The sequence below is a fragment of the Lutjanus erythropterus genome, chromosome 12 (assembly GCF_056507025.1).
Source record: "Lutjanus erythropterus isolate fLutEry1 chromosome 12, fLutEry1.hap2, whole genome shotgun sequence".
Taxonomy (NCBI): Eukaryota; Metazoa; Chordata; class Actinopteri; order Lutjaniformes; family Lutjanidae; genus Lutjanus; species Lutjanus erythropterus.
In genome coordinates this window covers 4675727-4703183 of record NC_139328.1, presented here as the reverse complement: position 1 = coordinate 4703183, position 27457 = coordinate 4675727, and the positions used below count along the sequence as shown (strand labels likewise).

Sequence of the window (27457 nt, the reverse complement as noted above, 5' to 3'; positions counted from 1 at the left end):
TGCCTTGTGATGTATCTTGGGGACAGTGTGAAGAAAATTTAGGTCATGTTTCCAGAAAATGGCTTTATGTAAATGTTCAAAAACGGGAATGGTGGCTGGAGATTGTCACAGACATTTTTGTTATGAAAAAAGTTGACATACATATTGAGGGTCATTTAAAAAGAACTGGTAAAAAAAAAATGGAACATTTATATGACACATGACAGCGACTCAGCTAATACCTAACTAATATATTTGAATATTTGTTTGTTTCTCTAGGCTATCTTATTGTATTTTTGTAAACTCAATAAAAAGTTAAGTGACAAAAAAATGTGAATGCTTCTCAAGGACACTGCACATGTTTTCCGCAGCAGTAAATAAACACATTCAGGTGTTGCTCATCACATAAAGGCTGTTTTTAACCAGATCTGAATCAGACATCCGCATCACTCCGAGCTCCTAAAACCTGCCTGTTGTCGGATTAGATTGCTCAGATGCCTACTCAGCAAAATGTGAGCCGACTCCATTGTGGGCTCAGTGTCGTTTTTATATGAGCTCAAAGGTGGGAATTCCAATATGTTTGACCGCTGAGTGGGAGATCAGTGCTGAATGATCTGTCTATGAAAACTAATCACTGTAATCATCATCCTGGCACAATGAGGATCACTGCTGAGCCAGAGCAGCATGATGCACTATTTTATTTAGCTCCACCTGCTGTTGTCTTGATGCACACTGACGGTCTTCACTCATAGTTTTGAGGTAGAAATAAGGCATTAAAATGATTCATAGCTGACCTCAATTTTCAAAGAGGTTTTGTAGAAACAATGGAACATTCATGTTTGTATGATATTTCATTTGTAGACAGATGAAGATCTGTTATTCTGTTGCCACAAAAACTGACCAAATCAATGAGTCTTTGTGGGACTGTGTGGATTCCTTCAGGGGCCTGGAAGTGACGTGTGGAGGAGCCGAGCTGTCACAGATTGGTACAGAGTCAGAGACACAGGCTGGCACAGTTAAACAGCAAGACAGACGCTTTTTTTTTTTTTTTTTTTTATCATCAGGCTTCTTAAGATAAATCAGTACAGTTTAGAAATTCATCATTGCACGTAATTTTTAAATGTTAAATTACCGTTTACAATTTTGTCTCTAGAAAATAACAATGTAGTTTAGTGCTGAGTATGAGGAAAATAGAAACAGTATTGATTTGGTTCACCTCCAATTAGATGCTGCATTAACCCAAAGTGTTTCAGTCAGTACACAGCAGGTCAGGATAAACATACAAAATGTTAAATATAATCAAATAATAATATATATCAAATAATACATGAATAATTATTGATACAAACCATTACAAAGTAGCACAACACAACACAAATTGTTTTATTTTCATTTATTTTATAGTTTAACCTATTATAATCTAAATATAAATATAAGCGTCTGTATATATGTTTTATGTGTGTGTATGAAGGGACTACAACTTTCATTTTATTTTGCAACCATGTGATGCCTTAAAATGGGGAAAAAATATAAAGAGTGAGACTATGTAAAACTCTAAATATGCCATACCTGTCATATGTCAATTTCAGCTGTGCGTTGTGTTTGTTTTTTTCTTTTTTGTGGTTATATTGTAATTTCTTCATGTTTTATTGTGTGCTATATATATGCCATCTGATGGTATTAATTGCAATTAAAAGTAATGATAATAATAAAAGAATAATCTGTGGCTATTCAGTTGGGTTTAAATGCTTAACTTTTTAGGCAATTATAATTTTCTCTATGAGAGTTCTTTCCAGGAGCCTCCTTTGGAAATTAGAAATTACAGACCTTGTTCAATTAATTGTCACAGATATATATATATTTATTTCTGTTGGTACTGTGCTACTGTATATCACCTCAGTGGTAGTGAATGTAAATTGGCATTGTACTGTTTCTTTAACTGTTCATCTTTGGGAGTCTTGGGTGTAAACCTTGTCTACAGTAATTGTAAGGAAATTGCATAGAAAACAATTCAGCATGAATCCATATTAATATCCTTCAATATGAATAGATTTTACATCTTAATTATTGAGTTAGAATTGATTAGATCTTAGAAACTTTTTCAACAAACAACGTTAACTGTTATAGAAGGTTCATATCTAGAAGGGAACCCAAGTTTGGCGAAACTCTCGCGAGATTTTCACGCGTTGTTTCTTTCTTTGTGAATGTTGTACAGATAAACAATGTTTTCTAGCGTGACAATGCCGTGTTTAAAATATGGGTGTGTTTAGGACCAGAAAACACTTGGTTAGATTTATGGGGAAATCGCGTTTTAGGTTAAAATAATCACTATCGAAGACCTTTCGCCGGTCTGGAGTTCCCCTGTAGAAACGGCAGTACTTGGAAAAAAATACGGGAGGTCGGTTGAACTAGTTTGGGCCTATCGACTCCCCGTACTTCAACTGACACGTGATCAGAAAAAGTTATAAATATAGGTGCTGCAGTCAATTGTTTCTTTGACACACGGGCGGAGTGAGGAGTGACATGGCGTCGACAAGCCGGTGCGTAGCAACTTTGACCAAATAAAAATACCCCTTCTTTCTTCGCGTGTGGCTCGCAGAATGCGGTTTTGTAACAGCTGTCGAGTTAGACATGGCGAGAGACGTTACTGCTGGTTCAGAAACATCACGCCCGTACTCGTAGCGTTAGGTGTATTGTGCTAGGTAACAGCTAGTTAGCCCGTTAGCTGGTTGGATGTTGCCAGAAGTCACTGTCTGTGTCTCCGTTATGTTCTCACACCGCCGTGCTGCCGTTCAATAGCTTCACTTCATTATCATGTTCACGTCGTTTCGCACCGGTGCACTTGTTTTGCCGCCGTTTTAGCTCTTTGGCGTTTAGGTGCTCGACACAGCTGGTGTAGTATGAAGCTGAACGTTATGCTATCACTCTGTATTAACTTGAACTGGCGGACTGTGAGCAGCAATTTTTATGGTTTATAAACACATTCACGTGTTTTCTGTACCGCTTGTCTTCATGTAAACTTTTACATTAATCAGCTGATGCTTATTTGAAGTTCGTGCGTCAACCGAAATAATACTTTAGCCTCAGTTGCATTCGTTATTGACTGTTTTGCTGGTGTTGTATTACAACGCAGTAATCTTTGGGAGATGTTTTTTTTTTCTGACCAGGATGTAAATGTAAAAGGGAGAGTGGAAAGTGTAAATGCAGAATGACGTATGGCCCTGATTTGATTCTCAGTTATTAGATCATCTGTTTTGCTTTCGCCACATCATCGTGACGTTTTGCTTATTGTTGGATTTAGTCCAGGATTCAAATTATGCACGTGATTGTTATATTAGCTAAGATTATACCTGAAACTGACTAATCAGTTAGTCCACCTGATGATAATGAATCATTAACTATTTTGCTTGTTGATAAGTTGTTTATTTTTATGAGATCCCAATTATTCTCTGAATTCCAGCTTCTTTAATGTGAGGAGATTGCTCTGTATAATGGTAGATTGAATATATGCTTAGGCAGTATAACAATATTATATCAATATCGTGATATGACACTAGAGATCATGTTTGATTTTGAATATTGCTTCATCGTGGCATGGCATAAGTGTTGTTTTTCTGGTTTTAAAGGCTGTAAAGTGACGTAGTTTTCCAAACTTTCCAGATTGTTCTAGATGTTCAATTATTTGCTTTTACCCCATTACTCATAATTATTCAGCAAAAATCTTAATTTGTCAGTATTTTGTGACTGCACCTAACAGTATTGTTGCAACATTGATAACAAGGTATTTGGTCAAAAAATTGTTGTGATTGTTCATGTCACCCAGCCTTACTTTTGGGTGGTTTGATCTACAGTAGTGCATCATATTCTTTACGATCATTACATGGGTGCACTACTTTACCATTTGTGGTATGTTTTTGTTAAAGAAAAAATGTTTACGTCAAGATATATATTGTATATTGCAGAAAAGCTTATAAATATGATGTTGTATATAAGCCACATCACCCAGCCCTTGACGGAATATGTTTTTTTTCGTAGGGTTTGAATGAACAACAGTTTTAAAAGCAACTCTTTAAGCTCCGGGAAACAGATCTTTTTTCCCAGAATTTGAATTAGTTGCCGTCCGACTTAGGGATACACACAATATTAATTTTTTCAGCTCATAACACATAATTACCTGCTTCTAGTGGCTGATATAAATACCAATAATTTCACATTTTCCATTGTAAAAAGTTCATCAAAAGTGTAGTTTATGCACACCTGAGAGTAAGAAAGGCTAAGATGTAGCGAGTGAAGATGGATGATTTTGTATTTGTATTAGCTACTATTATAACAAAAGGACAGTTCTGACTCTTAGAGTGTTCATTTATTTTTTCTAGTAGAGTTCATCAAAAAAAAAAAAATCACAAATATACTTAAACTTTTGTAGAGGATTTTGCCCAAAGTTCTGATTCAAAGCTGTGACATAATCTGTAAAAACAGATATTATTCTAACCAATATTTATAGTCTATAATGTCAGTATGGGAATAGTGAATAATATTAATTTCCCAATATTGTCCCCAGTATTTATAGTGCATCTCTAGTCCTGACTGAGACACTGATGTCTCTTAACCACCTTTTGCTGTTAAGTTTTGCCTTCAGGTTGTTTAATTTTGTCTTTGTGCTGTTGACACAGTTAATCATGAATAAATGTGACAGTGACCCATTTTGATATTTGATGCTGTTTTTTTTTTAAATGTCTGGATTCATGTCTGTGTTCAAATATCCCCTCAGGAATTTCTTCTCATGAACACAAGAGGGAAAGTGAAAGTGCATTAGGTGTTACAGTGAAAGTGTTAAACACATTATGTATTTGAATTTTCCTCCCCAGAGCATGTGAAATGGAAATTAGCTTAGTTTTTTTTCCCCATTTGTTTTTCGTTTTCTGTTTCCTCTTTAGTGTTATCTTACATGTCACACTATGCTGGGCAATTTGAGTCTTCATCAACTTTCTCTCTGCCCCACCCGTGTTTTCCTGTTTTCATTTTCACCCTTTTATCGTCTTCTTTTTCTTGCCTTTTGAGCTGTTTGATCACTGAAGTGTTGTTGTTCTTCTTCTGCAGCGGAGATGCTCTGGCCCTTCCCAGAGTTCAGTGTCCCAACCACCCTGAGGCCATACTGGTGGAGGACTACAGAGCAGGAGACATGATTTGCCCAGAATGTGGCCTTGTAGTAGGTCAGTATGTACGCTACAAACATATGCCATTTGCTTCTGAATGTTAGAACTAAGAACACATCTTTCCTTTCCACTATGGTTTCCTGTTTCTTTATCTCTTGTTCAGTCAGTTGAACTGTGTCAGCTAGAGAATCAGACTGGTCAGGTTTCTCAGCACATGCCTTCCTGAACCTGCTTGTTTGGGTGAATTCTGCAGGTGAACATCAGCTGAGTTTAGAGGCTAAACACGGCCACAAGCGTGAAACTAAAATCTGTAAAAGCATTGACAGCTATGCCATTGTTAGACCGTCAGTTCTCACTTTGTAAAGATCAACAGATCATTGTTTTTACCCCTGACAACTGTCAAAAACACTGATCTAGCTGTTAGATAACCATGGTGACAATGGCACAGCAAAGGTCAATCAAAGAATACATCAGTGAAAAGTGCAACTACAAGTTAAAGTACACCGTATCGTCTTTTAAGTGTTTTTTTTTTTCCATTGGACTCATGTTGTACGCATGAAAGTAGGCATGTGTGAAGAGAAATAGGTACTGTTTAACTTTACTGTTTAATACTGAAATTATGACAGTCCTAGCAGCAGCTATAAATGTTTTCCCTGCAGTGCTACTGAGCTTGCAAAATCTATCAGTACTGCCAGTTTGCCTCAGTTTGTCATATACAAATCATAACACATATTTTTGCATTTTGTCGTGCAGATTCAGTGAGATTTTGACATCTCTGCTGCTGAGATTTATTTCACCGTCCCAATACAACATGTATTTGCTGTAGGATTGATCTTTTTGAAGTTTTAATATTTTTTCAACAAGAAGGTAATCATTTAGATTTCCAGTATGCAGTCAGTTTATCCCAATAACACCTATTTGCTAATTTAATCCACTGTTTTTCTAATTATAAGTTTCTTTATTGTCCAGACACTGAATCTTTGTGTCCTGGGTGCTTTTTTGTTGTTCCCAGGATAATGTGATAATGTGGAATGATGCTTTAAAAACAATTTCAATATTAAATTGAAAACCAATTGAAATTAGCTTCAATTTCATGAATCGAAATCAGTGGCAGGATCTGCGATTCTTCCAGTATTTTTTTTTTCTCTTCACCCATGACGATAATCCACAGACCTCACAGTGGACAGTTTTTCCATTTGCTCTCACTCATTAAGTAGAAAATATTCTTTTTGATTTAAGTGGTATGACCCTTCAATTTGTCCCTCAAGCCAGAGAGACAAGAACAACATGTGGCACTAAAAGAACACTGAGCTCCAAAATGTTTTTTCAGATTAATCAGAGACGGATGAGCAGTAGAAAACAAAATAAATTAACGTCAGAGAGGCTTTTTTAAGAAACACTTATCATTTATTTGTGCGATTTCAGCCTAGTCTGTTTTTTTTTTATTCGATCATTTATTATTAAGGTGCACACAGGCACAGACAGGAAGTGTATAAGGTAAAAATCTTGGTAACGTGATGCAACTGTTAGATGGAGCTGTAAGGGAACACAGAGTTCTCCTCTAATGAGCCTCCTGAGCACCGACCAGGTCAGATGGGAGACGAGAGACGCCAGTCGCTCTCTGATGCAAGTTAAAGTGCCCTCTGTTCCTGCTCCCATCGGTTCAGCTGGCCTCTAAGGAGATGAATGTCACTTTGCCTCTAGATATTAGAAAGAATGGTTAAAAAAAAAAGCCTAACAGGATTAAAATATCAGAAATCTAATCCTCAACCCCGCTGCGGGGTTCCAAGAACAGACAGCCGTGATAACTGGAAGAAAATAATGGCCAGACAATCTGCCCCACCTCTGTCACAACTATTATCTTTTGTCCATCTCAGATTTGATGCGGTTGAATGACTGAACGTTTGTTTAGATCATATTTTATGTGTTTATGTCTCACAAATACACACTGATTAGAACATGAGAACGAAGAGAGGACAGAGATGATGTGTGAAATGATGATGATGATGCCAGAGTTGGAGCCACAATAATGAGTAAAAAGTAAAGAGTGCTGTGGAGGAGCTACAGACAGACAGCACTGAGACAATATTTACAGTATTTGCGACTCGGGCGCCTGAAGATACTGTATGTTTTACATGAGGGAATTATGTTGAATATGGCACCATCTTCTGGTTAATTATTCCAGAGGGATGTACAGTAATACAGCCAATGTTTGCGTGTGCAGATGATTCATAGAACTTTAAACAAAATTTGTCTCCTTTATCAAATATTATGATTCCTCTCTGAAACTTCTTGTGTTTCTGTCATCAAGAAAAAAAATATAAACCTGTTTTATATCCACAGGTGTAACAATGAACAGACTGAAAGGCTGTCATCAGAAAACAGAAACAAGACTGATACTGGCTGAACTTGTTTTGAGTTGAAGATGGTTTGACCATTTATTGTTTTTAAAGGCACAATATGCAGTATTTCCTCATATAAACATCCCTTTAAAAATAATAATTACCCATTTCCAAGTCCTGGGAAAGAGACCCATCCAGAGTTAAGATTTTGTTGGACTAAAAACACAATTATGGGCCATCAACACCAAGGACAATAATTATAAAAAATAAATAAATACCTTTGGGATCACTTTCAAAGCGATTTGATTAACGATAGAAAGATAATTAAAATCCAACTGGAATCTGCACGGTATAGCCCAGAATGAAAGGCTTATATAGCGTAATGTTGCGCTGCAAATTGCGCATAAAAAAAAAAGAGAATTTCACCTGAGACAAACGCTGTTCGGCAGGCTGACTCTTAAAATTGCGTCCTCTTTGGCGATCCCCAGGATGCCATCAAATTGATGTTGACTCCTGTGAAAGTGTGAATAAAATTTGTCTTCTGTATCTTTCTGGTTTGACACGGTTTGAGTGTGCAGCGTGTGCTTGGCACCACAGTTTGCACAACCTTATTGTTCATCAGTGTGGATGCTCACATTGTTATCTTTGTCGTTAACGTTGTGGTTCTTTTTCTTGGTGTGGACGACACTTGTGTTGGTGCTCGGCATGAAATGCATAAAATCTCAGCTCTCTCACCTACATCGAAATTAGCTCAGTTTTCAACATACCAATTAAAGCTTGTTACAATGAAAGTTTAAGAAATTGCTCTTGTGCCACCCCTTTGCTTTTTTCAGGTTTATGTTTTATTCATCATACATCTTATATTGAATTCTTCAAATGCTTCTCCTCAGGTGACCGTGTAATTGACGTAGGCTCAGAGTGGAGGACGTTTTCCAATGAGAAAGCCCTCAAAGATCCATCCAGAGTGGGAGACGCCCAGAACCCACTGCTCAACGGAGGCGACCTAACCACCATGATCAGCAAGGTGAGCGACGGCTGAGCCCGCTGTTCAAAATGAGCCTTGTTGTTTACATTCTGCTGACAATTGCAGCTGTTCAAAGATGTTCGAGTAACTGGAAGGATGTCAGAAGATGTTTTAAAAGTAATGCCAGCGTTTGCAGCAGTTACATTAATGTTATCTAAGACAGATTTCTTAACTGATTTTTGTGGTGCAGAAATTGTATTGCTGTCGAGTAATGTGTGTTGCAGTTACAATAAAACCACATCCTCAAAGTTATTATGACTTCTCTTGAAATACAAGAACACAGAGTTTTGCTGATACACATCCTCCGTTTCCTCCACAGGGGACGGGCGCGGCTAGTTTTGATGAATTCGGTAACTCAAAATACCAGAACCGGCGGACCATGAGCAGCTCAGACCGGGCCATGCTCAACGCCTTTAAAGAAATCAGCACCATGGCGGATCGTATCAACCTGCCCAGGAACATCATAGTAAGTTTTTAAAAAGACAGAAATGTGATTCTGGAGTGATTATCTTAAAACAGGAGTGGCTGTACAGTGAAATACTAGAGGTCAAAAAAGGTTGTACCACGTTACAACTCACTGAACAACCATGCAGACACACACACACACACACACACACACACACACACACACACACACACCCTCTCCACCTGGTTTGGTCCAGACACCACAGTCGTCTCTGTTAAGAATGGAAACTGAACTTTCAGAGAGAAACATGAACTGTGCACGTGGGCCGAAACACAGTGAGCAAGAGAAATGAAACTAAAGCTTTAGTTGGTAATTGTGGTGGCGTCTCCCCGAGTGTGTGGAAACTGCACCGAAGTCAACAACCACACAGTCACTTGTCTCATATGAAGGGACTGTATGCAGGTTGAAGACACGTTAATGTCTGTGTCCTCTGTGTAAAAGGGGTAGAAAAAGCCTGTGGTTTTGTCCCATTAATTTATAAGGGATGATAACAGTTAACCAATGATCGATTAATTTGTTGTTAAGAATTTGAACGATCATGTAAAATTTAATTGATCTTCTATCAAGTAAACATCTTAAATATGTAGCCCTTTTATGATATTTCATAGGCTACACTCTTAGAAACAAGGGTTCCAAAAGGGTTCTTCCAGAAGGGCTGTTCTATCAGAACACTTTGCTTCAGAAGAACCATTTTTGGAAGAAACAACTTGTCAAGGGTTCTTTGTAAGACTAACATTTCCATTAATAACCCTTTTCATCCAAAGAACCCTTTGTAGAAGTAACAGTTCTTCAAAGATGGGCCAAATTTGGTTTGTCAAGGGTTCTTTGTACCATAATATAAATGTGTTCTCGGTAGAACCCCTGGGTTTGGTTCTCGATTAAACCCTTGGAATATAAAAGCAGTCTCAGTAGAACTCCCTGGTTGAATTCTTGTTAGCACCCTTAGAAAGGTAGAAAGGTTCTGGGTAGAACCTCCAGACAGGGTTCTAGGTGGAGCCATTGCACTATCAAAGGGTTCTCTGTGGAACACAATCTAGGTGGAACTCTTTGAAAGGGTTCCAAGTGAACTTTTATAAAAAGTTCTAACAAGAATGAGCAGGGGGAGGACAGTCATATATGTTCTGGTTAGAACTTTTCTTTCTAAGGATGTATGTGATGCAGTCAGAGAACCTGCTCTGACGTGTGGAAATCAAACTTTGATTGAGGGATTGTTTGGTAAATGAAAAATTTTAAAGTTTTTAAGTATGATTGATTGATTGATTGTTAATTTTACCAATGATCGATTAGGAAAGACTTTACAGTTTGCAGCCCCAATAAGCAGATATCTGCATCTAAAGAATCTGTTGGTAAGGGACAAGACGTGGCCCTGGACGTGTTCCATGTGTAGTCTGAGTCCGATGGACTGATCACATTTGAACAGGCTTTGGTTGCATGTTGAGAGTAAAAGAGTCGGGACACATCAGCTGAAATACAGTCTTTGAATCTGTCGGATATGTTCTGACAACGATTTAGCTTTTTATTCGCTTTTTAAAAACTGATCTGCATTTTTATGCAGACATCTGCTTATGGAGATTAATTTCTAACTCTGTCCTCGTGTCTCAAGCTGCCAGTTGGACTGTAAACGATGACCAACGCACAAAAAAGGGCAGCCTTGTCCCGGACACCCGCTGGCTGCACCCAAAGCTCCGCAGCTCTTACCGTTGCTCCAAGAGGCTAAATTGTTGTTTGCCAGATTGTTGTTTCATGAATTCTTATAATGTACATGATGATGGAAATGAAAGTTAAATTCATGATATAAACGTGACAAACAGACGAACAAATAGATCCTCAGTCACACTTAAACATCATGACTTGACTGTTGTCATCTTGTTTTATTCAAACAAAATGAGGTTGACATTAAGGCTGCATGATATTATTGGCAGATGAAGGCTTTAAAATGAAATATCAGCATCGGCGCGAAATGCAGATATTTCTGCAGATAAGATGAGGCTTTCATCACATATATGTCTTTGTTGTGTAGGTTTTTTTTTTGAAGTGATTGAAACTGATATTTGCAGTTATTGCTCAAGAGAGCGGTCATCCTGACCATCATGACAAATGTGTGAAGAACAAGGACGCCCTGTCAGCAGTGGTCACTGTGTACATATTGAAAAGTATTGTGTGTCTGCATCTGTGAGTGAGCCATAATGATAAGTGGAGGAATAATAATATGTTCATTCACAACAGGAGAGGCTTGATGTTCTCTGACATTAGGTGGAAATAAATATGTGCATATATCGGAATCAGCAATTGGCCAGAAATTTAAATGTCGGGATGTCTGCAAAAATCTATTTTGCATCACTTATTTTGATGCAAATGTGATTTCACGTTCATCTCTACTGAAAATACTTTTGAAAATGTGTTTGAATTTGGGAAGAATCCTTTTAACCCCAAAAATGTGCCTTGCAGGACAGAACAAACAACTTATTCAAGCAGGTTTATGAACAGAAGAGCCTGAAGGGACGAGCCAATGACGCCATCGCTTCAGCCTGTCTCTACATCGCCTGCAGACAAGAAGGCGTGCCAAGAACATTTAAAGGTCAGAATTAACCTCTTGATTTTTATTCTGCAATATTATTACAGTTAAAAATCAACAAATTAATATTTAATTGACCTTTAAATTCATATACAGCTTTAATTTTTAAGATTTTAATTTCTTGTGTTAAATTAAAATAATTTCTAAAGGTCTAGTGGAAATTAGAGGCTGAGTTGTTAAGAGTTAAATGTTGATAATTTAGCAAACTAGAATTTTATATCATCAAGTATCCTTTCAGTTCACCTGTGTTGTGTTGTTTGTTGGTAAAAACATTTCACGTTGTTACTCAGACAGTACAGGAGGAAATTATAGATGATGGTGCAACGTTAATGTTTATTCTTTGGAAATTGCTCTCACCTTTTCCTGGAAGAAACACACACACACACACACACACACTCTCTCTCCCCTAAGTGTTTCTCAGCGGGATTTAATCTGTGATGTGTAATTCGCACCATTAACTAAAGGCAATTAGAATCTCGTCCCTCCGGTTTCAAAGAAGAAAACATCCTATTTATAGAAGTAAATGATGCAAAACTGGAGCACTTTCTCTTCTCTAATTTGACTGTGGAAGCGGCAGCAGAGATTCAACAGAGAGAACAAAAACTGCTAAAAAGAGAGACGTTTCTTTCACTTCACTCCTGATCTCCTCCTCCTCCTCCTCCTCCTCCTCCTCCTCTCCTTCCCACCGCAGAGATCTGTGCCGTCTCTCGGATCTCCAAGAAAGAGATCGGCAGGTGCTTCAAGCTGATCCTGAAGGCGCTGGAGACCAGCGTGGACCTCATCACCACCGGGGACTTCATGTCCCGCTTCTGCTCAAACCTGGGCCTGCCCAAACAGGTGCAGATGGCGGCCACCTTCATCGCCAGGAAGGCCGTGGAGCTCGACCTGGTGCCCGGCAGGAGCCCCATCTCTGTGGCCGCAGCAGCCATCTACATGGCCTCCCAGGCCTCCGCAGAGAAGAAGACCCAGAAAGGTGAGTGATGATGCTGTGCTAATACTGCTGATGGCCAGTTTAGTTAAAGGACCTGTTTGTAATTTTTCGGTATGTGCTGATAGTAGAGATCTTCATACGTCAGACATTTTGGACTGTGATTTGAACACACCAACCACAATGCCCATCAACACGTTGACGTCTCGATTTCCTGTTTCATGGCGAATAATGTGTCATCATGGCAAAAGCATTTGATGAAAACTCACTATGCACACACACACACACACACACACACACACACACACACACACACACACACACACACACACACACCATACAATCATACCACCCTTCTTCTGGCTCACTTTGCTCGGACCACACCCACCCTTGAACCCTGCCTTCATTTTGATTTCATTTACACACTGGAGATGAAACAATATGAAAATTTCATATCATGATTATAGAGACTAAAATTATCATGGTTATCAGTACCATTGTGGTAAATGTTGCAAAAGTCCTGATTAAAGACCAAAATCATTTCAGCAACTTTTATATAGAAAGATTTTAAATGCCATCATGATGCTGGACAGTATTTACCACGAGTCGCACGGTTCATTAAAATTTGAAATGGTAGTATGAATTGTTGTGATTTTTCTCGAGGTTTACCACAAATATAAACACCTGGAAAAGTGTGTTGCTTCAGTGGTTTGATTGATTTCCTGTTATTTCTGTGTCATGCACAAAAACGCGTGGGTTTATAAGACACCAAATACAACTGCAGTGTTCAACAACATTTCCCTTTCAGTACGAAATTACAGTTCATAGCTCAGACTTTAACAAAATACTCTGCCTTCTCTCCTGAGCTCGACAACTAAAATCTGCTGCAAAAAGTTTCCCTTTGTAAAGCACAAGTTAAGTTTCTCATACTCACCCAACCAACAGAAGTTGGCATAAATAGGACATTTTAGTAAAATGTACATCACTGAAGTCCTCATAGGCAGGACAACAAAACAAAAAATGACTCATTCTCAATTTCACCATTTTTTCACTCAATTTCTGTGGTAATTCCTGCTGCAGTTGGTGCCTTCAGGACCACATTTTGCCATGATGTCACACACACAAACTTTAAATGTTTTTTTTTTTTACATTTGGGACCCAGATTGAGCCCTTTAATGACTTAAATATACTTAAGTTAAAGTTGTAATATGTAACATTTCTGCATTAAAAATGATAGACCTGTTTATATATTTTGTTGCTTATGCACTTACATTGTCACACATGCTTGCAAGAATAGTCAAACCCAGAAAAATCTGTAATTTATTCCGAGTACCAGCGCATTTCCTACCAGTTGCTAGCTGGTGTAACTTCAGGGAAAACACTGGGTACGTCAGATGCATCAGAGCGAGGAACAGAGTCTGCAAATATGACTAAACCTGACACGAATAAAAAAAATATGATCACCTCATCCATGAACGTGACCTCTGCCTGAGTCACATCAGATTAATCTGCAATAAGGGTTGTTTGACAATAAAGAAAAAACTCCCATGATCCCACACCACTTCAGAGGTCATTGAACTCTCTCTGTTATCGTTTTAATGTGAGGGAGACTCCTAGTGGCAGAACTGACACATTGCGCATTCAAGTGTGTAAAGAGTGAAATCGGTTTCAAAAATTGGAGCTTTGTTTTGTTAGTTTTACTGATGATAGTTTGAACTCTCATAAAACTGCTGCTCATGTAACAAGACTGCATTATATTTTGTGAGATTACAATATGTTTTCTTGGCTTTATCTTCATCTGCAGAGTAACAAACACTCGATAAATGTAGTGGTTCGTCACTGTCCATGGGCAGGACAGTGGTACTCCTGCAGCTATAGATGTGAAGCTTTTTAGCTGAAAGTTTGCCTGAATGTTTCCATATTTTATTTACACTTTGTATTCTTGAGCAGCAGGATGTGTCTCCCAGTTATCGTTCTGAAAACGCAGCAGGTTTCAGATTTTGCACGACTCAGGAGCTTCATGTTCTCTTGATGTTTCCACAGAAATCGGGGACATCGCCGGTGTTGCAGACGTTACGATCAGACAGTCATACCGGCTCATCTACCCGCGCGCCGCAGAACTCTTCCCTCCAGACTTCAAATTTGACACGCCCGTCGACAAGCTGCCACAGCTGTGAACGCGACGCTCCCGGACGCAGCGACCATATTTTTCTGCTGTACTCACAGGATTGTATTCTTTTTTTAAAAAACAAAATCATATTTGTGTTGGATTTGGAAGATTTCTCTTGTCCCTCCTAAGACTCCAAGCCTTTGTTAAGGCGCTCTCACAGGAATAAAACGGACACATTCCAGTGCTTAAATAAACAGCTTTGCAGACTGTACTTACAGTATTTCATTTGAGTGTATATACTGTATCATGTATATATGTCCAAGTGGCAAATTGTAATTGATGCTTGCAATTTTAGGCTGGTTTCATACTGTATACATAAAACTTTGTTTTTGTAGTAAAATGACCAGGTTCTATTTTGTTAGTTTGTTTGAATTGTTTCAAGTAATTTAAAAAAAAATAAAAGATTTTCATTAAAGCACAGTAATCGGCTCATGGATTCAATAACATTTGTTTACCTCCAACCTTGTTTTTCCTCCCCAGAAAACTGTCTCTTGGTGAACACTTGAACACATCAAAACTTGATTGATCTGAGGATAATTTTCAGTTAACTGATTAATCATCTCGTCTTATAACATGTCGAAACATTATAAAACATCCTCAGATTGCTTGTTTTGTCCAACCAACAGTCCAAAACCTGAAGACATTCACTATCATACATGAAAGGAATTTTAAGAAGCTGGAACCTCAAAATGTTTTTTTGCTTGAAAAATGACAATTATTTGTTTAGCAAAACAGTTAGCAATAGAACCCCGAACGATCAGTCAATTAATCGATAAGTTGAGTAAAAGTTGCCAACTATTTTCATAATCGATTTTTCAGATATTTTCAAGCAAAAATGTCAAACAGCTTCTTCAATATGAGGATTTGCTGCTTTATTTGTTGTTCATGCAAATGAAGCGTCTTTAAGTTTGACTGTTGGTTGACAAAACAAGCAATTTGAAGACGTCACTTGGGACGCTGGGAAATTGCATTTTTCACAATTTTTTATTAATTTATCAAAACAGCTGGCAACATTTTTCTTTCGCCCAACTTAACCGACGAGTCGGCCGATCAATGCAGCTCTAATAATGATGCGTTCAATGCCAGGGGCACAAATAAGAGCAAAGCCACTATTACAAATGTTTAATTTGTGCATTCATGATGGGCAACAAACGACGACTGCAGAAATGCCATTTCTGTTTTTACACCGGGCTGAACAGCAACAGTTGTGACATGAGTATTGTTGGTGTACCATCCATAAAGTTTTCGCCTGTCCTGGCAACAACATGCACAAGCAAAAGAATAAAAAAAAAAAAAACTGTACAATCTATTTTCATCATTAAGAAACGTAGATAATTAAAAACTATTGATAAAATTAGTGCTTTCAGCTTAATTGTGTACATACAGTATGTATATATAATATACCCTGCCCTCCCCTGTAGTGATTCATATCAACAGGTCTCCAACATTTGAGTCAGTTTATATATAAACATGCAAATCGACAGGAAGTCGTCAGCTGGTTCCACTGAAACATGTAACTCAGAACAGTGTGGGAAGCTTTTAAATGGGATTTTGACAGAGACCTAAAATAACAGCTCAGCACTGGAGTTTCACACACATCAACACATCGCTGCTTCATCTGTCACCGGGTGCTCTGTCAGGTCATCACCTTTTTCCTTTTTTTTTTTTTGTTTTTAAACCATGATGAGTTGTTCGTCTGCTGCTTCGAGAGGGACAGGATGAATTTTGGTTTTGGTAGCTGTAACTGCGACTCACTTTTAGTGTTTTCACTTTGACTGAGGTAACAAGAAAAACGCTGTCAGGTCCGCCACCACCAGCTGTTCACTGAGGAATGAAGAAAAAAAACAACACCCCAAAAAACAAGAGTTGAAAATCCAGCTGAACTCTGCTCTGAAAAAAAAAAAAAATGTATTTAATGTTAAGGTTTGAGTTTATTGCTCTAAAAGATGCTGCAACACCAAGCGGCCCACAGGCTGCGTTCACACTGCAAACCTCAGTGCTCAGTTTTTCAGATTCAGATTCTTTTTTGTGACTGTTCACGTTATTTTTTTTAAATGTGGCCAATATCAGATTCCAGTATGAGCTGGTCACGGTCCTGATCTGACCCACATGCTCCAAAAAACAAAAGCACGCTGTCGTACAAAAGTAAACGTTTACCTTTTCACTAAGCCGATGTGAAGTGGCAGCCAGCTGATTCACCAGCGGATGATAACGAGAAGGAGAGCCTAATTTTTAATCATTTACTTTTTTTTGTGGAGCAACAGCTGCTACCTCTGCGCAGAGGTGAGTCCGAAAGTTTAGGTTGTCGAGAGGTTACTTTTAACTGCATCTGTCTCTATGGGAATCTTGTGGCGACATGCAGTGAGGATGCATTGAAAAAAGGGGACTTGAGATGTTCACATTCACGAAAAAGAGATCAGTCATATATAAGCAATGAAAAAAACAGATTTGTGCCACTGTTGCCTGCAGTGTGAACGCAGCCTTCAGAGCTCAGTTCAGCTGAAAATCAACCTCAAGCTCCAGTCCAAGGCCACTAGAGGGCACCAGACTGAAAAAAATCTGTCATACTTTGCATAATTTCTTCTGGCCAACAGCCATTTTTAACTATCAACTCATTTTCTAATAAAACTAAGTGATGATAATTCATTTAACAGCATGAAACACTGCAGGAGCTGCTGTTTTGAATGCTGTTATTGAACACAGACGTGGTGAGGCTGGAAAAAAAAAAAAAAAAAAACAGGTTGTGGACAAATACTGGGCCCCAAGACAAAAGGAAATGTAGTGTGAAGACTCTTACTTTGATTTCAAGTCAAGAAGCAGCAGTAGTAGTCAAGATGTTTTGTTGTAGCTGACCGCTCGGTGATTAATGCTTTGAGCACCTCAGATTCACCGAACACCAGTCTCACACACGATCGTGGCGGAAATGTCAAACTTTACAGTGAGATAAAACGTCCGTGAGCTGTGGCGAGGGCTTTGCAATTAAAGAAGAACACAACAATAAAATACACGACTGAATATAATCTGTACAGATCAAAAGAAAAAAAAAACTGAAGACAGTGACACTGAATAACATGATTGTGATGTTGCCGTCTTCTCGGAGTTCATATGAAAAACATTCTCAGTGGTCAGACAATGGACACGACGACGACGTGTGCAGGAGGACGAAGCGTCCCTCCTCCTTCACTCTCCAACAACAGAGTTTCATTTGTTTTCTTTTTCTTAAAAAAAAAAAAAAAAAAAAGTTCTTCATGTGGATTACAAAATAAAAGCGGGGGTCCTCAGGAGGCTTCTGGACTTTCTTCTCAATGGCACAGAGTTTTTTTTTTTGCCCGCGGGCTCGCTGCTCCTCCTCCACATTTTTGGGCAAGGAAGAGGAAAAGTTTTAAAATGATGTGAGCTACAGTCCTCGCTGTGTTGGTTTGTTCACAGTGTGTGTGTGTGTGTGTGTGTGTGTGTAGACGGGGGTCAGGTGAAGCTAACACCAGTCAGCGATGTAATCAAAGTCAGAGAACATGTTCTGCTCGTCGGAGTTCAGCGCTCGGGGTTCCCTGGGCGGGGTTAAGATCGGAGCCTCTGAGGTAAATTCATCATCGAAGTTGCTGACGTCGTTGGCGCCCTGAATGATCGGCACGAACGGCGGCTTCACCTTCTTCGCCAACAGTCCGTTCCAATCCATGTTCTGCCAAGAAACAGACACACGGGGTCATATTACTGTTAATGTTCTTTTTAGTGAGACATTTTGAAAAATGAGCTGATTTCTTTTCTTTTCTTGAACATTGAAACCACTTTCATAACTGTCCGTTTATATAAAGCTACAGCCAGCATCCGGTTAGCTTAGCATAAAGACTGGAAACAGCAAAGGTTGCATTAGACTTTTTTGTTGTCTGAATTTTTATGACAAAATTCAGTCCTGATCTATTTTTACCTCTTATTTTAATTTTCATTTTTAATGATAATTCAGCAGCCAATTTAATGACATTTAGTTTTCAAAAACAACTTGAACAAACTTGGAAATAATGAATTTGAAAAGGCATGGAGAGAAACGATGAACAGATATTTTTTATGTCAACAGTGAAGGTCTGCTGACAACAAAAAGCGTTAAACATACTGTTACTGGGTTGTTCTCGTTTTTTCAACTTGTTCATCAATCACATCACATCATAATTATTTGTCTCAGTGTTGCAAACGTGGCAACTTTCTCGCTTCAGTTAGCAACTTTTCAGACCTTCTTAGCAAATTGTAAGAAGCAAACAGCAGTAGATTTAGCGACTTATTCAGACAATGAGAAATCTCTAATAAAATATATATATGTAATTCTTTCAGATTAGAGTTGAGTATCTGCTGGGTAACCCACAAAACAGTTGTGTAGCAGGTAAAAAATGATTATATAATAAATAATTAATTCATAAATTCACAGGTATAAACTAATGAACTAATTGCAGGTGGGTGACAACAACACAACACATACATGTGTTTTTCCCAGAGAAGTCAGAAATGAAAATAACTGGGCAGTAATTTTTACATTTAAACCCACATCCTGTCAAACTACGGGACGTCCCTGTCCGATCAGAGCGGTTTAGACTAGCTGGTGCCTAAAATGGACAACCTGAAGGCAAAAATAACCAGAACAATGCGTCGTCAAAGGCCAAATTGGAAGCTTCGAGGAATTTGGTGCGATCAGAGACGGTGAGAATGTCAGTGGCTTTGCTGCTTGTAAAAAGTAAAACCTAAAGTATGAGCTTTTAATAGCCACAAGCTGGGCATGTTGCTGCTGAGGAAACGCATCAACAGCTGCAGGGACAGAGGTGCTGCACTGAGGACACACAAGAGACTGTGCGTGTGTTTTTAATCACTAGTCGGGTTGCAGGACTTTGATCAATAGTTTCAGGTAACTGCAGCAACGGGTCGGTTCTGCTCCTCAGATTTGCGAGTGCATGTTTGTAAAACTGAACCTGTGCCTCTGATTCAGAGTCAACCTCATTTGCCAAAATGTCTCTCTGTCTCTCCTCCCTCTCTCAGGTGTGGCGTGTGAAGCAGGAAGCTTCTCTCGCTCTTTTCTCTACAGATCTCTGTCAACTGTGAGTTTGAGTTGTTGAGTTTGAGTGAGTTTGAGATTAGTTGGCCAAAGATTTCTGTCTTTTACATGGTTTGAGGTGAACTTTCATTATGCTAGATCGCCCTCCATGTTTTAATCTGTCAAAATGACAAACGGCCTAAAAACTTCAGAAAATATTTGGTGAACACGACCTCTGATCCAAAGTTAGCACCTCTACAGTTCACCAATTTAAATGTCAAACTATTCCTTTAAATACAAAGTTACAAAAGTGGGAGAAACATCATCAGTGTAAATTGTGTTTTTTGTTTCTTACCCTGAAGAATAGATGTTTCTTAACCTCCTCTGCGTCCCTTTCTCCTGCTCCCAGTCGTCGCTCTGGACTCCTCCTCAAAAGCTGAGCGCAAGGAGAAGCAGAAAATACAGGAAACATTAACCTCAAACACTACTTGAAAGTTACCGAATAAAATCCTCTCGTACAACAGTCAGAATTTGTCTGGAGGGAAAATAAAGGTTTTCTCTTCTGTGATGATTCAGTTGTGTCCGATGCCTTCATTCTCAGTGTATCTACTCACCCTCCTCATGATGGAGATGGCCTCGGTCGAGAGGAACCGTGGGTAGCGAACTTCATCGTTGACGATGCTGTCAAACACCTCCTCCTCATCGTCACCGGGGAAGGGCGACTGAAAAACAGACGAGCCAAGAAGGAAAAAGATGAAGACACGACAAAAGTAGCTGAATATGAGTCACTGATTTTCAGCGTGAATCAAAAGCCACGACAACATGCAACAAATGTACCATTACAATTAATCAAATGACTAATTATTCAACGTGCACTCACCTCCCCAACCAGCATCTCAAAGATGAGGACGCCCAGGCCCCACCAGTCCACAGCACGAGTGTATGACGTTTCAGTCAAAACCTCGGGAGCTAAAAACTCCGGGGTGCCACAAAATGTGCTGGTGCGGTCCCTGAAACCCATTCCTGAAAACAACACACAGACCGTTTAATAACTCTGAAACAAATCGCTGTGGATGTGCCGACATATCGGTCTCAAGATCCAGTTTTCTTATTAAGTCCTGAAATACAAAAAGCCTTCTGTAACGTTTTTCTTTTCCCTTTACCTTCTTTGCAGAGCCCAAAGTCTGCAATCTTTACGTATCCCTCTGTATCCAGGAGCAGGTTATCCAGCTTCAAATCCCTGCAAATTAAAAAAAGACAAATGATTAATAAAAAGAAGAGATTTGTGCAAGTTTCACGCGCTTAACAGAAGTGGAGCAGAACTGAATGATCGCTCAAACTACCTACCTGTACACAATCTTATGGTCATGTAAGAACTGTAATCCCAATACGACGCAGGCTGCATAAAATCTGCAAAGGTACAGAACACCCAGTCGGTTAGATGAGGAAAACCCAGCTGCCAGATGAAGGGGAAAATACAAACAGTCAGGTTTAGAGACTCTGGACACTCACACGGCCCTGGGCTCAGAGAACACATCGGCGTGGATGTGCATCATCAGGTCGCCTCCCGCCGCGTACTCCATGACAAAACAAACGTGCTCCTGCGTCTGGAAACACGCAAACAGGTTGACCAGGAACGGGTGGCGGACGCTGTTGACCGTTTCGAAAATCCTCTTTTCACACATGAGGCTGGCAGACAGAGGAGGAGACGGTGTGAGTTTACAGGAGCCACAGGGAATATTTGTCCTCTTTGTATTAAAAGAAAAAAAAGATGCCATATCAATGCTTTACAACTCCTCGAAGATATTTAAAGAGAGCTGGAGGCGGCAGTTACTATTAAAATATGTTGAAGAGACAGTTCACTCCAAATCAAAAATACATATTTTGCCTCTGGCCTGGTTTTGGAGATATCAGCCGTAGAGATGTCTGTCTTCTCTCCAGCAGAATGGGACTAAAATGACGCTCGGCTCATGGTGATCAAAGCACCAAAAAAATACTGTTTTGCAAAATTCAACACCAGTGTCTCTTTCCAGAAATCATGACTCAGTCACTCAACATATTCCACTTTCATACTTTCTTCTTTCCAGTAGGAAGAAAGTAGTTCCAGCAGATTCTAGTGCAGAAAGAAAGTAGTTCCTACATGAAACTCCTCACAGCGAGGTCTGTGGATTATCTTGAGTGGCCGAGTCAGGATTTCTGGAGAGAGATATTGCTGTAGAGTTTTTAAAACAGAAGACAAACGTCTCTACGGCTGCAACCCACACCAAAACTATCTAGATCACTGGTTGCCAACCTGAGGTCCGGGCCCTTCTTAGGGCGCCTGAAATCACAGGGGGTCCCTGAGACTTTTTCTGCTCCGATGTCCTTGAAAATCAGATTTACGCATGTCGACTAAAAACACAATTTCAGGGTTTGTACACCTTTTTCAAGGGGCACTGTGAGGAAGAAAGGTTGGGACCCACTGATCTGGATGGACAAATAGCACAACAGGCCAGAGGAAAAATATGTACTTTTGATTTTTTTTTTTTTTATATATATAGAGTTGAACCGTCCCTTTAAAGCTTGAATACCTGACACTGCTGTGGACGAGCTACTCTACTCTGAAATCTGTTTAAATTGTGCTGTTACTGTATCTTACTCTTAACACTCTTTAGGCTGCTAAAAATGTGTTGATATTATTTAGTTTTTTTAGGTTTCCCAGTGTGTTTGGTTGGTGTTAAGTGCTTCATAGGTTGTAAATGTTACTGTATGAATCTTACAACCATACAAACTGATCCTTGGCACCACTCTTACTCTTTTCTCAAGCTTCAGACAACTTAATTACAGTGTCCCATTTCACACATCTCCATTATGTCTTGTCTATACTTATATTTTAACTGTCTTGCAAATAAACAAACTGATTAAACAAAGAAGTAAAATGTTTACCTGTCCACCTCATCTCGAGCCACAATGTCTCCTTTCTTCAGAGCTTTGATAGCGAACATCTCTCCTGTGCTTTTATATTCTGCTAACAACACCTGAGGAGGAGAAACAGAGCAAAGAGACAAAAACGTATCTCAGCTTTCTGCCTGCTTTGGTCAGTTTTTGCTTGACACAATTTGACATTTGAAGACGTTACTTTCTGCTCTGGGAAATAATACAGAAAATCTTTGACTACATTCTGGTATTTTCAGACAAAACTAATAAATGAATCCAGTAAAATAAAACGGATTATGAATGAAAATAATCATTGTTGCAGCTGTATGTCAGAGGATCAGATGAAACGTACCTTTCCAAAGTGACCGCGTCCGAGGACCGCCACACATTTGAAGTCTTGGAGGCTGAAGTGGAACTGTTCTTCTTCCCTGGAAAAGCAAAAGTGTTCAGATTAGTTTCTATTACAGAGACCTGCAGAAAGCAAGAGGTCTGAATACAGAAGCAGCCTGCAGCAGACAGTGTGACAGTTTGAAGCCAGGGGGCAGTGTTTACACCGAGGTGACACCTTCAGCTCCTCTGAATACTGTAACATGTGGACATTACAGCTGAACAGACCTTTAAAGACGTCAAGAAGTTGAACTCCAAACACAACGATGGCAGGCTGCCAGGGAAAATCTCTCTGTGCTACAGTGTCACTTATTAACAGAACAACACTCACCAGAAATCGTTTAATTCCTCCAGTTACACTTTTCAAATAACAGACCCATCACCTCATCTGTTTGTCTCATCATTTAAAATGAACTTGTCATTTTAAAGTAACACAGGCCCGTGGCTCTCTTACGTTATCTCTGTGTCTTTCTGGATGGCGGTGAGCTCCAGGTCTGGATGTTGGAGCTCCTGCTCCACCGCTCTGTCGAGGTCGGGCTTCACCGCTATGCTGTTTCTCTTGTTCAAGAAGTCAAATGAGGCGAGTGCGTCCTGCAGCGAGGGAACACAAAGCGGGGGGAAGGAAAAGTTAATAAATGTGAAAAAGATATTATGAAGAGAGCTTTTAATTAGTCCCTCCAGGAAGCTGTGATGATGCGATCGCAACAATTCACGTAACTTTTCTGCAAATTTGACCGATCATTGTTGCTTCCCACAACTTCTACCAGTAACAGCAGTGCAAACATCACACACGTCTCAATGAACCCACTCAAAGTTTTATTATTCAGTATTTTTTGAATATTAAAAAAAAAAAATTCTCAGGCATTGAAAATAATGAAAGGTTTGTTATTGTTATTGACAATCATCAACACTCTGTCCACCAACCACGACGTGATCCGGTGAAATGTGTGAGAAATAAGGCCCAACCCAAACCCGTCGGGTACCGGCACAGATCTCACGCTCTAATCCAAATGCGATAAATACTGGGTGCTTGACAGAAGAAAAAACTGAGTCCACACACTGGTCCCACATTATCTGGTGTGCAGACTCATAAATTGAGGTGATGGGAAAATCAGCGCCAGAAAAAAATCTGAGTTTCACAAGTTGTTAATTCAGGGGAAACTTTAGACACTTTGTGAAACACTGTGACATATTCTTAATTATTTGCACCCTCTCTTAAATTCTTATTTCTTTCTTTGTCTAAAAAACACTGTGTCCTTTTCTTCCCCTGCAGTAGCAGCATGTCGGCTACTCTGTGACCAGATGAATTATACACCTCGTTACCAGCAGATCAGCTGCACAGATTAATGCAGCACAAACTGCCACACACACACGCAGTTATTTCTTACTATATATCATTCATCATTTCTTACACATATTTCTTTCATGCAGTTCTGCTGAATAACATCTTTCTGGGTTTTCACGGCACAGAGGAGATGTATAATCAGTAATTAGAGGCGTGTCTCTTCAGCCTTCTCGCTCTCTGACAACAAACTATATTTCATGTTAGCTTGTACGGATACCAAATTGTATGGATTGTGTTTAGATCTACCTATGATCTGAACACAACACAAACAAACCCAATACCTCCAGTGTCCATGTGGTGTCCGGGTACAGATCACATTTTAATACCAGGTGTAACGGTATATCACTTGACTAAGAGCTTCTTTGTTATGTAAAGGCCTCCTGATGCTGCAGACTGAATGTTTTGTGAATTGCCGTGTGCTCTCTGCACGCGTTGCTGCGTTTTATTCACCTTTTGGAATCTTTTATCTCATCTTATCTGTCAAATTCTCTACACAGGCTTTTCTCGTCCGGCCGGCTGTTTTCTTTCAGCCGTTACAGGAATGATTTCTAGTTTTAAACAGAAAGCACGACGATCATCTTAATGACCGGCTCACAATCCAAGCCGCGCGATTACGTCAGCTCATTGCTGCCGTCGCAACAATACCAGTGATTCCTCGAACACCTGACATACCTGTACTTCCTCCTTGTCGGGCATCTTGTCCTGCACCAGCGGTTCTCGGATGTTGTCGGGCGCTGGGTAGTGTTTGGGTCCTGGGGTGGGTTCTTTGTCGAAGTCCAGCTTGGTCACCAGCGGGTCGCTGTGTACGGGCGGAGATACATGACTGTTTTTTAACACCGTGTCCTTTTCATGAGTTAATAATTACATGTGAATATCACTTGTCCGTGTGTGTGTGAGTACCTGCTGGGTGTGGGAGAACCGGGCAGGCTGCTGGGTCCGGTCTCAGCCGCCTGCGGGCTGAAGGAGTTGGTGCTGACGGTCGGTATGGCTCTTCTCACCAGACGGCCCCACGTGGCAATGTTGATGTTCATCTGAGGGGCTCGCAGGAAGGTTTTACCTGAGGACCAAGAGACAAAAGAGACAGAGGAAGAGGAGAGGATGAAGAGCCGAGAGGTGATGATGGGCGTTTAGCCATTTAGAAAGTGATTTGGGGAAATTCATGAAAGAAGAATCCTGTAGTCAGAATATTAAAATTATTAAATACACCATCCAAATCTGTTTTAGCAAATGATCGTTTTTATAATGTTTGTGTGAGAATAACAAGAGCACATTCTGAAAAAGTGTGAGGTAAAGTTGACTCACCTTGTTGCTTTGAGAAAATCTTCTTTTGTCTTTGCAACTTTGGTCGTCTCTCAATGACAGGATTGAAAAATGTTACCTGAACAAGAGAAAATAGAAATAAGACACTGATAGTACAACTATTAGAGATCTAGGTCGATGTAAGTGCACAAGGTGTCACTATTTCAATATTAAATAAAAAAAATGAGCTTTCAATTTCAGTAATCAAAATCAAACAGAGAATTTTTTCTTTCTCTACCTCATGTACTTGCACGTCAAAAGATAACACTTGATACCATATCTTTTTGTCTTTTAATCATCTTTTTAAATAAGAATTTAAAAATGTAAATGACACTTGCCAGGGCTTCAAACCAATGACCTGTTGATCTGTAATAATTTTAAGCAATTTTAAAACTACAGTAATCCTACTTTTTTACTTTGTTCCCATGATTCTTTGCCACATGGGAACCCCTTTGTTTCCCACTAACTGAGGCTGGCGCTGTGTGCACATTGAAATCATGACGGGAAAAATGAAAGTCATTTTTTATCTTGAAGTTTATGACAAACTGCCCAAAACGAGCCAACGAGATGAAAAACTACAGTAAGCTTCATTTTATATACAGTAGTATTATTGTGTATTTTAATTATACACAGTACAGTAATTTAATTTGTAGTATAATTTGATTTGAAAAGCAGCTGTTCTGTATTTGGAAACAGTCAATAAAATTCAGTAAACAGTTCAGCTTTCCCCTGTAGGTTTCTGGTGTATTCTTACTTCTTGTATTTTTTTTCGGTCTATTAAAACTACCAGGAGCTTTTTCAATGTGACCTGTAACAGTCTGTGAGTGTGTGTGTGTGTGTGTGTGTGTGTTTGTACCTCAGCAAACAGCATCCCTTGTGGCTCTAGGTACAGACACATCCCATGACGCTGGTTGTCCAGGAAGTCCTCCAGCCGCAGGAACTTGACAGCGCAGAGCGAACGCCAGTCACGCCAGTACACCGAGATCTCCAGCTCACGGGACTGCAGGACACACACACACACACGCATGCACACACACACACACACAAACAAACAAACACACGACAAACAGATGTGAAACACACCGACTGTGTTGTCCAAACAAACACAACACTGAGCCAACAGCACAGATGTAGGTCAAGGGCAGAAATGTGTGTGTGTGTGTGTGTGTGTGTGTGTGTGTGTGTGTGTGTGTGTTACCCGGTCCAGCTCCAATGTAAACTTCTGATCCCAGGCCTGGTTACTGACCGACCTCCAGCTCGTCTGGCCGACTACCGTGTTGTCCAGCTTCAACACTGCGCTGATCTCATCTGAGGAAACACACACACACACATCAATTGTTAAGTATTGATGAGTTTAACAACGCTCTTACTGTGACTGTAACTCAGGTGGTGTTGCAGATAAAGTCATTTTATTATTTACGGTCCAGCTGTGGACTTATTGGTAACGTTAGTGAAGCTCCATGTAATGAAATTAGCAATATTTACTTATTTCCAGACTGTGTACGAGATCAGGTCTACTTACTGGAGAGCTCCTCGCTCTTTGTCAGGTTCCGTGAGCTCACGCCGCGGTTACGGTTTGCTCGGCTGATGAAGGATGCGCGCGTCTCGCTGGGGCTCCAGCCAGGCAGCGGGACAGACGCAGCTTTGGAACGACCGGGGACATTTTCCAGAAGGTCCTGACAGCCCATGAGCCTGACGTCTAACGTGCCTGGAAATGAGAGACGATACATGTCCATATATAAATCACACAATCTGTCTTTGTTCAAGTCGTTCAGTTATTATTTGGCACATTATAACTCGTCCATGTGCTTGAATGCACTTTCAGCGAGAGCTGTCTTGTTTTTTTCAGGTTTGTC

General features: G+C 39.8%; 2 protein-coding genes across 3 annotated transcripts in view; one reads left to right on the top strand and one right to left on the bottom strand.

The window, feature by feature from the left end:
* The first annotated feature begins 2379 nt into the window (after positions 1 to 2379).
* gtf2b (general transcription factor IIB) lies at positions 2380 to 15064 on the top strand. Its single transcript, XM_084732831.1, has 7 exons — positions 2380 to 2519; positions 5080 to 5192; positions 8368 to 8501; positions 8821 to 8967; positions 11416 to 11545; positions 12234 to 12515; positions 14514 to 15064. Exons 1-7 carry the CDS (start codon positions 2503 to 2505, stop codon positions 14645 to 14647), a joined length of 957 nt encoding a protein of 318 aa, XP_084588957.1. The 5' UTR covers positions 2380 to 2502; the 3' UTR covers positions 14648 to 15064.
* A 2804-nt stretch (positions 15065 to 17868) lies between these two features.
* The window catches only part of pkn2a (protein kinase N2a), a 34722-nt gene continuing 25133 nt past the window's right edge, over positions 17869 to 27457 (bottom strand). For both annotated transcript variants that reach the window (XM_084731517.1, XM_084731515.1), the window contains exons 8-23: positions 27124 to 27309; positions 26800 to 26909; positions 26458 to 26601; positions 25605 to 25680; positions 25203 to 25359; positions 24975 to 25101; positions 23412 to 23548; positions 22923 to 22998; positions 22580 to 22671; positions 21167 to 21343; positions 21002 to 21064; positions 20818 to 20894; positions 20535 to 20677; positions 20269 to 20376; positions 20010 to 20090; positions 17869 to 18319 (exon numbers count right to left, since the gene is read on the bottom strand). In XM_084731517.1, coding sequence (XP_084587643.1) covers positions 18116 to 18319; positions 20010 to 20090; positions 20269 to 20376; positions 20535 to 20677; positions 20818 to 20894; positions 21002 to 21064; positions 21167 to 21343; positions 22580 to 22671; positions 22923 to 22998; positions 23412 to 23548; positions 24975 to 25101; positions 25203 to 25359; positions 25605 to 25680; positions 26458 to 26601; positions 26800 to 26909; positions 27124 to 27309 — 1958 coding nt within the window. In that variant the 3' untranslated portion in view covers positions 17869 to 18115. The remainder of the gene's footprint in view (positions 18320 to 20009; positions 20091 to 20268; positions 20377 to 20534; positions 20678 to 20817; positions 20895 to 21001; positions 21065 to 21166; positions 21344 to 22579; positions 22672 to 22922; positions 22999 to 23411; positions 23549 to 24974; positions 25102 to 25202; positions 25360 to 25604; positions 25681 to 26457; positions 26602 to 26799; positions 26910 to 27123; positions 27310 to 27457) is intronic.

Excerpts from the sequence above, each read along its gene's own strand:
- gtf2b (XM_084732831.1), top strand. Across the intron at positions 8,502-8,820 it reads TAACCACCATGATCAGCAAG|GGGACGGGCGCGGCTAGTTT; the intron begins GTGAGCGACGGC and ends TTTCCTCCACAG. Across the intron at positions 8,968-11,415 it reads ACCTGCCCAGGAACATCATA|GACAGAACAAACAACTTATT; the intron begins GTAAGTTTTTAA and ends TGTGCCTTGCAG.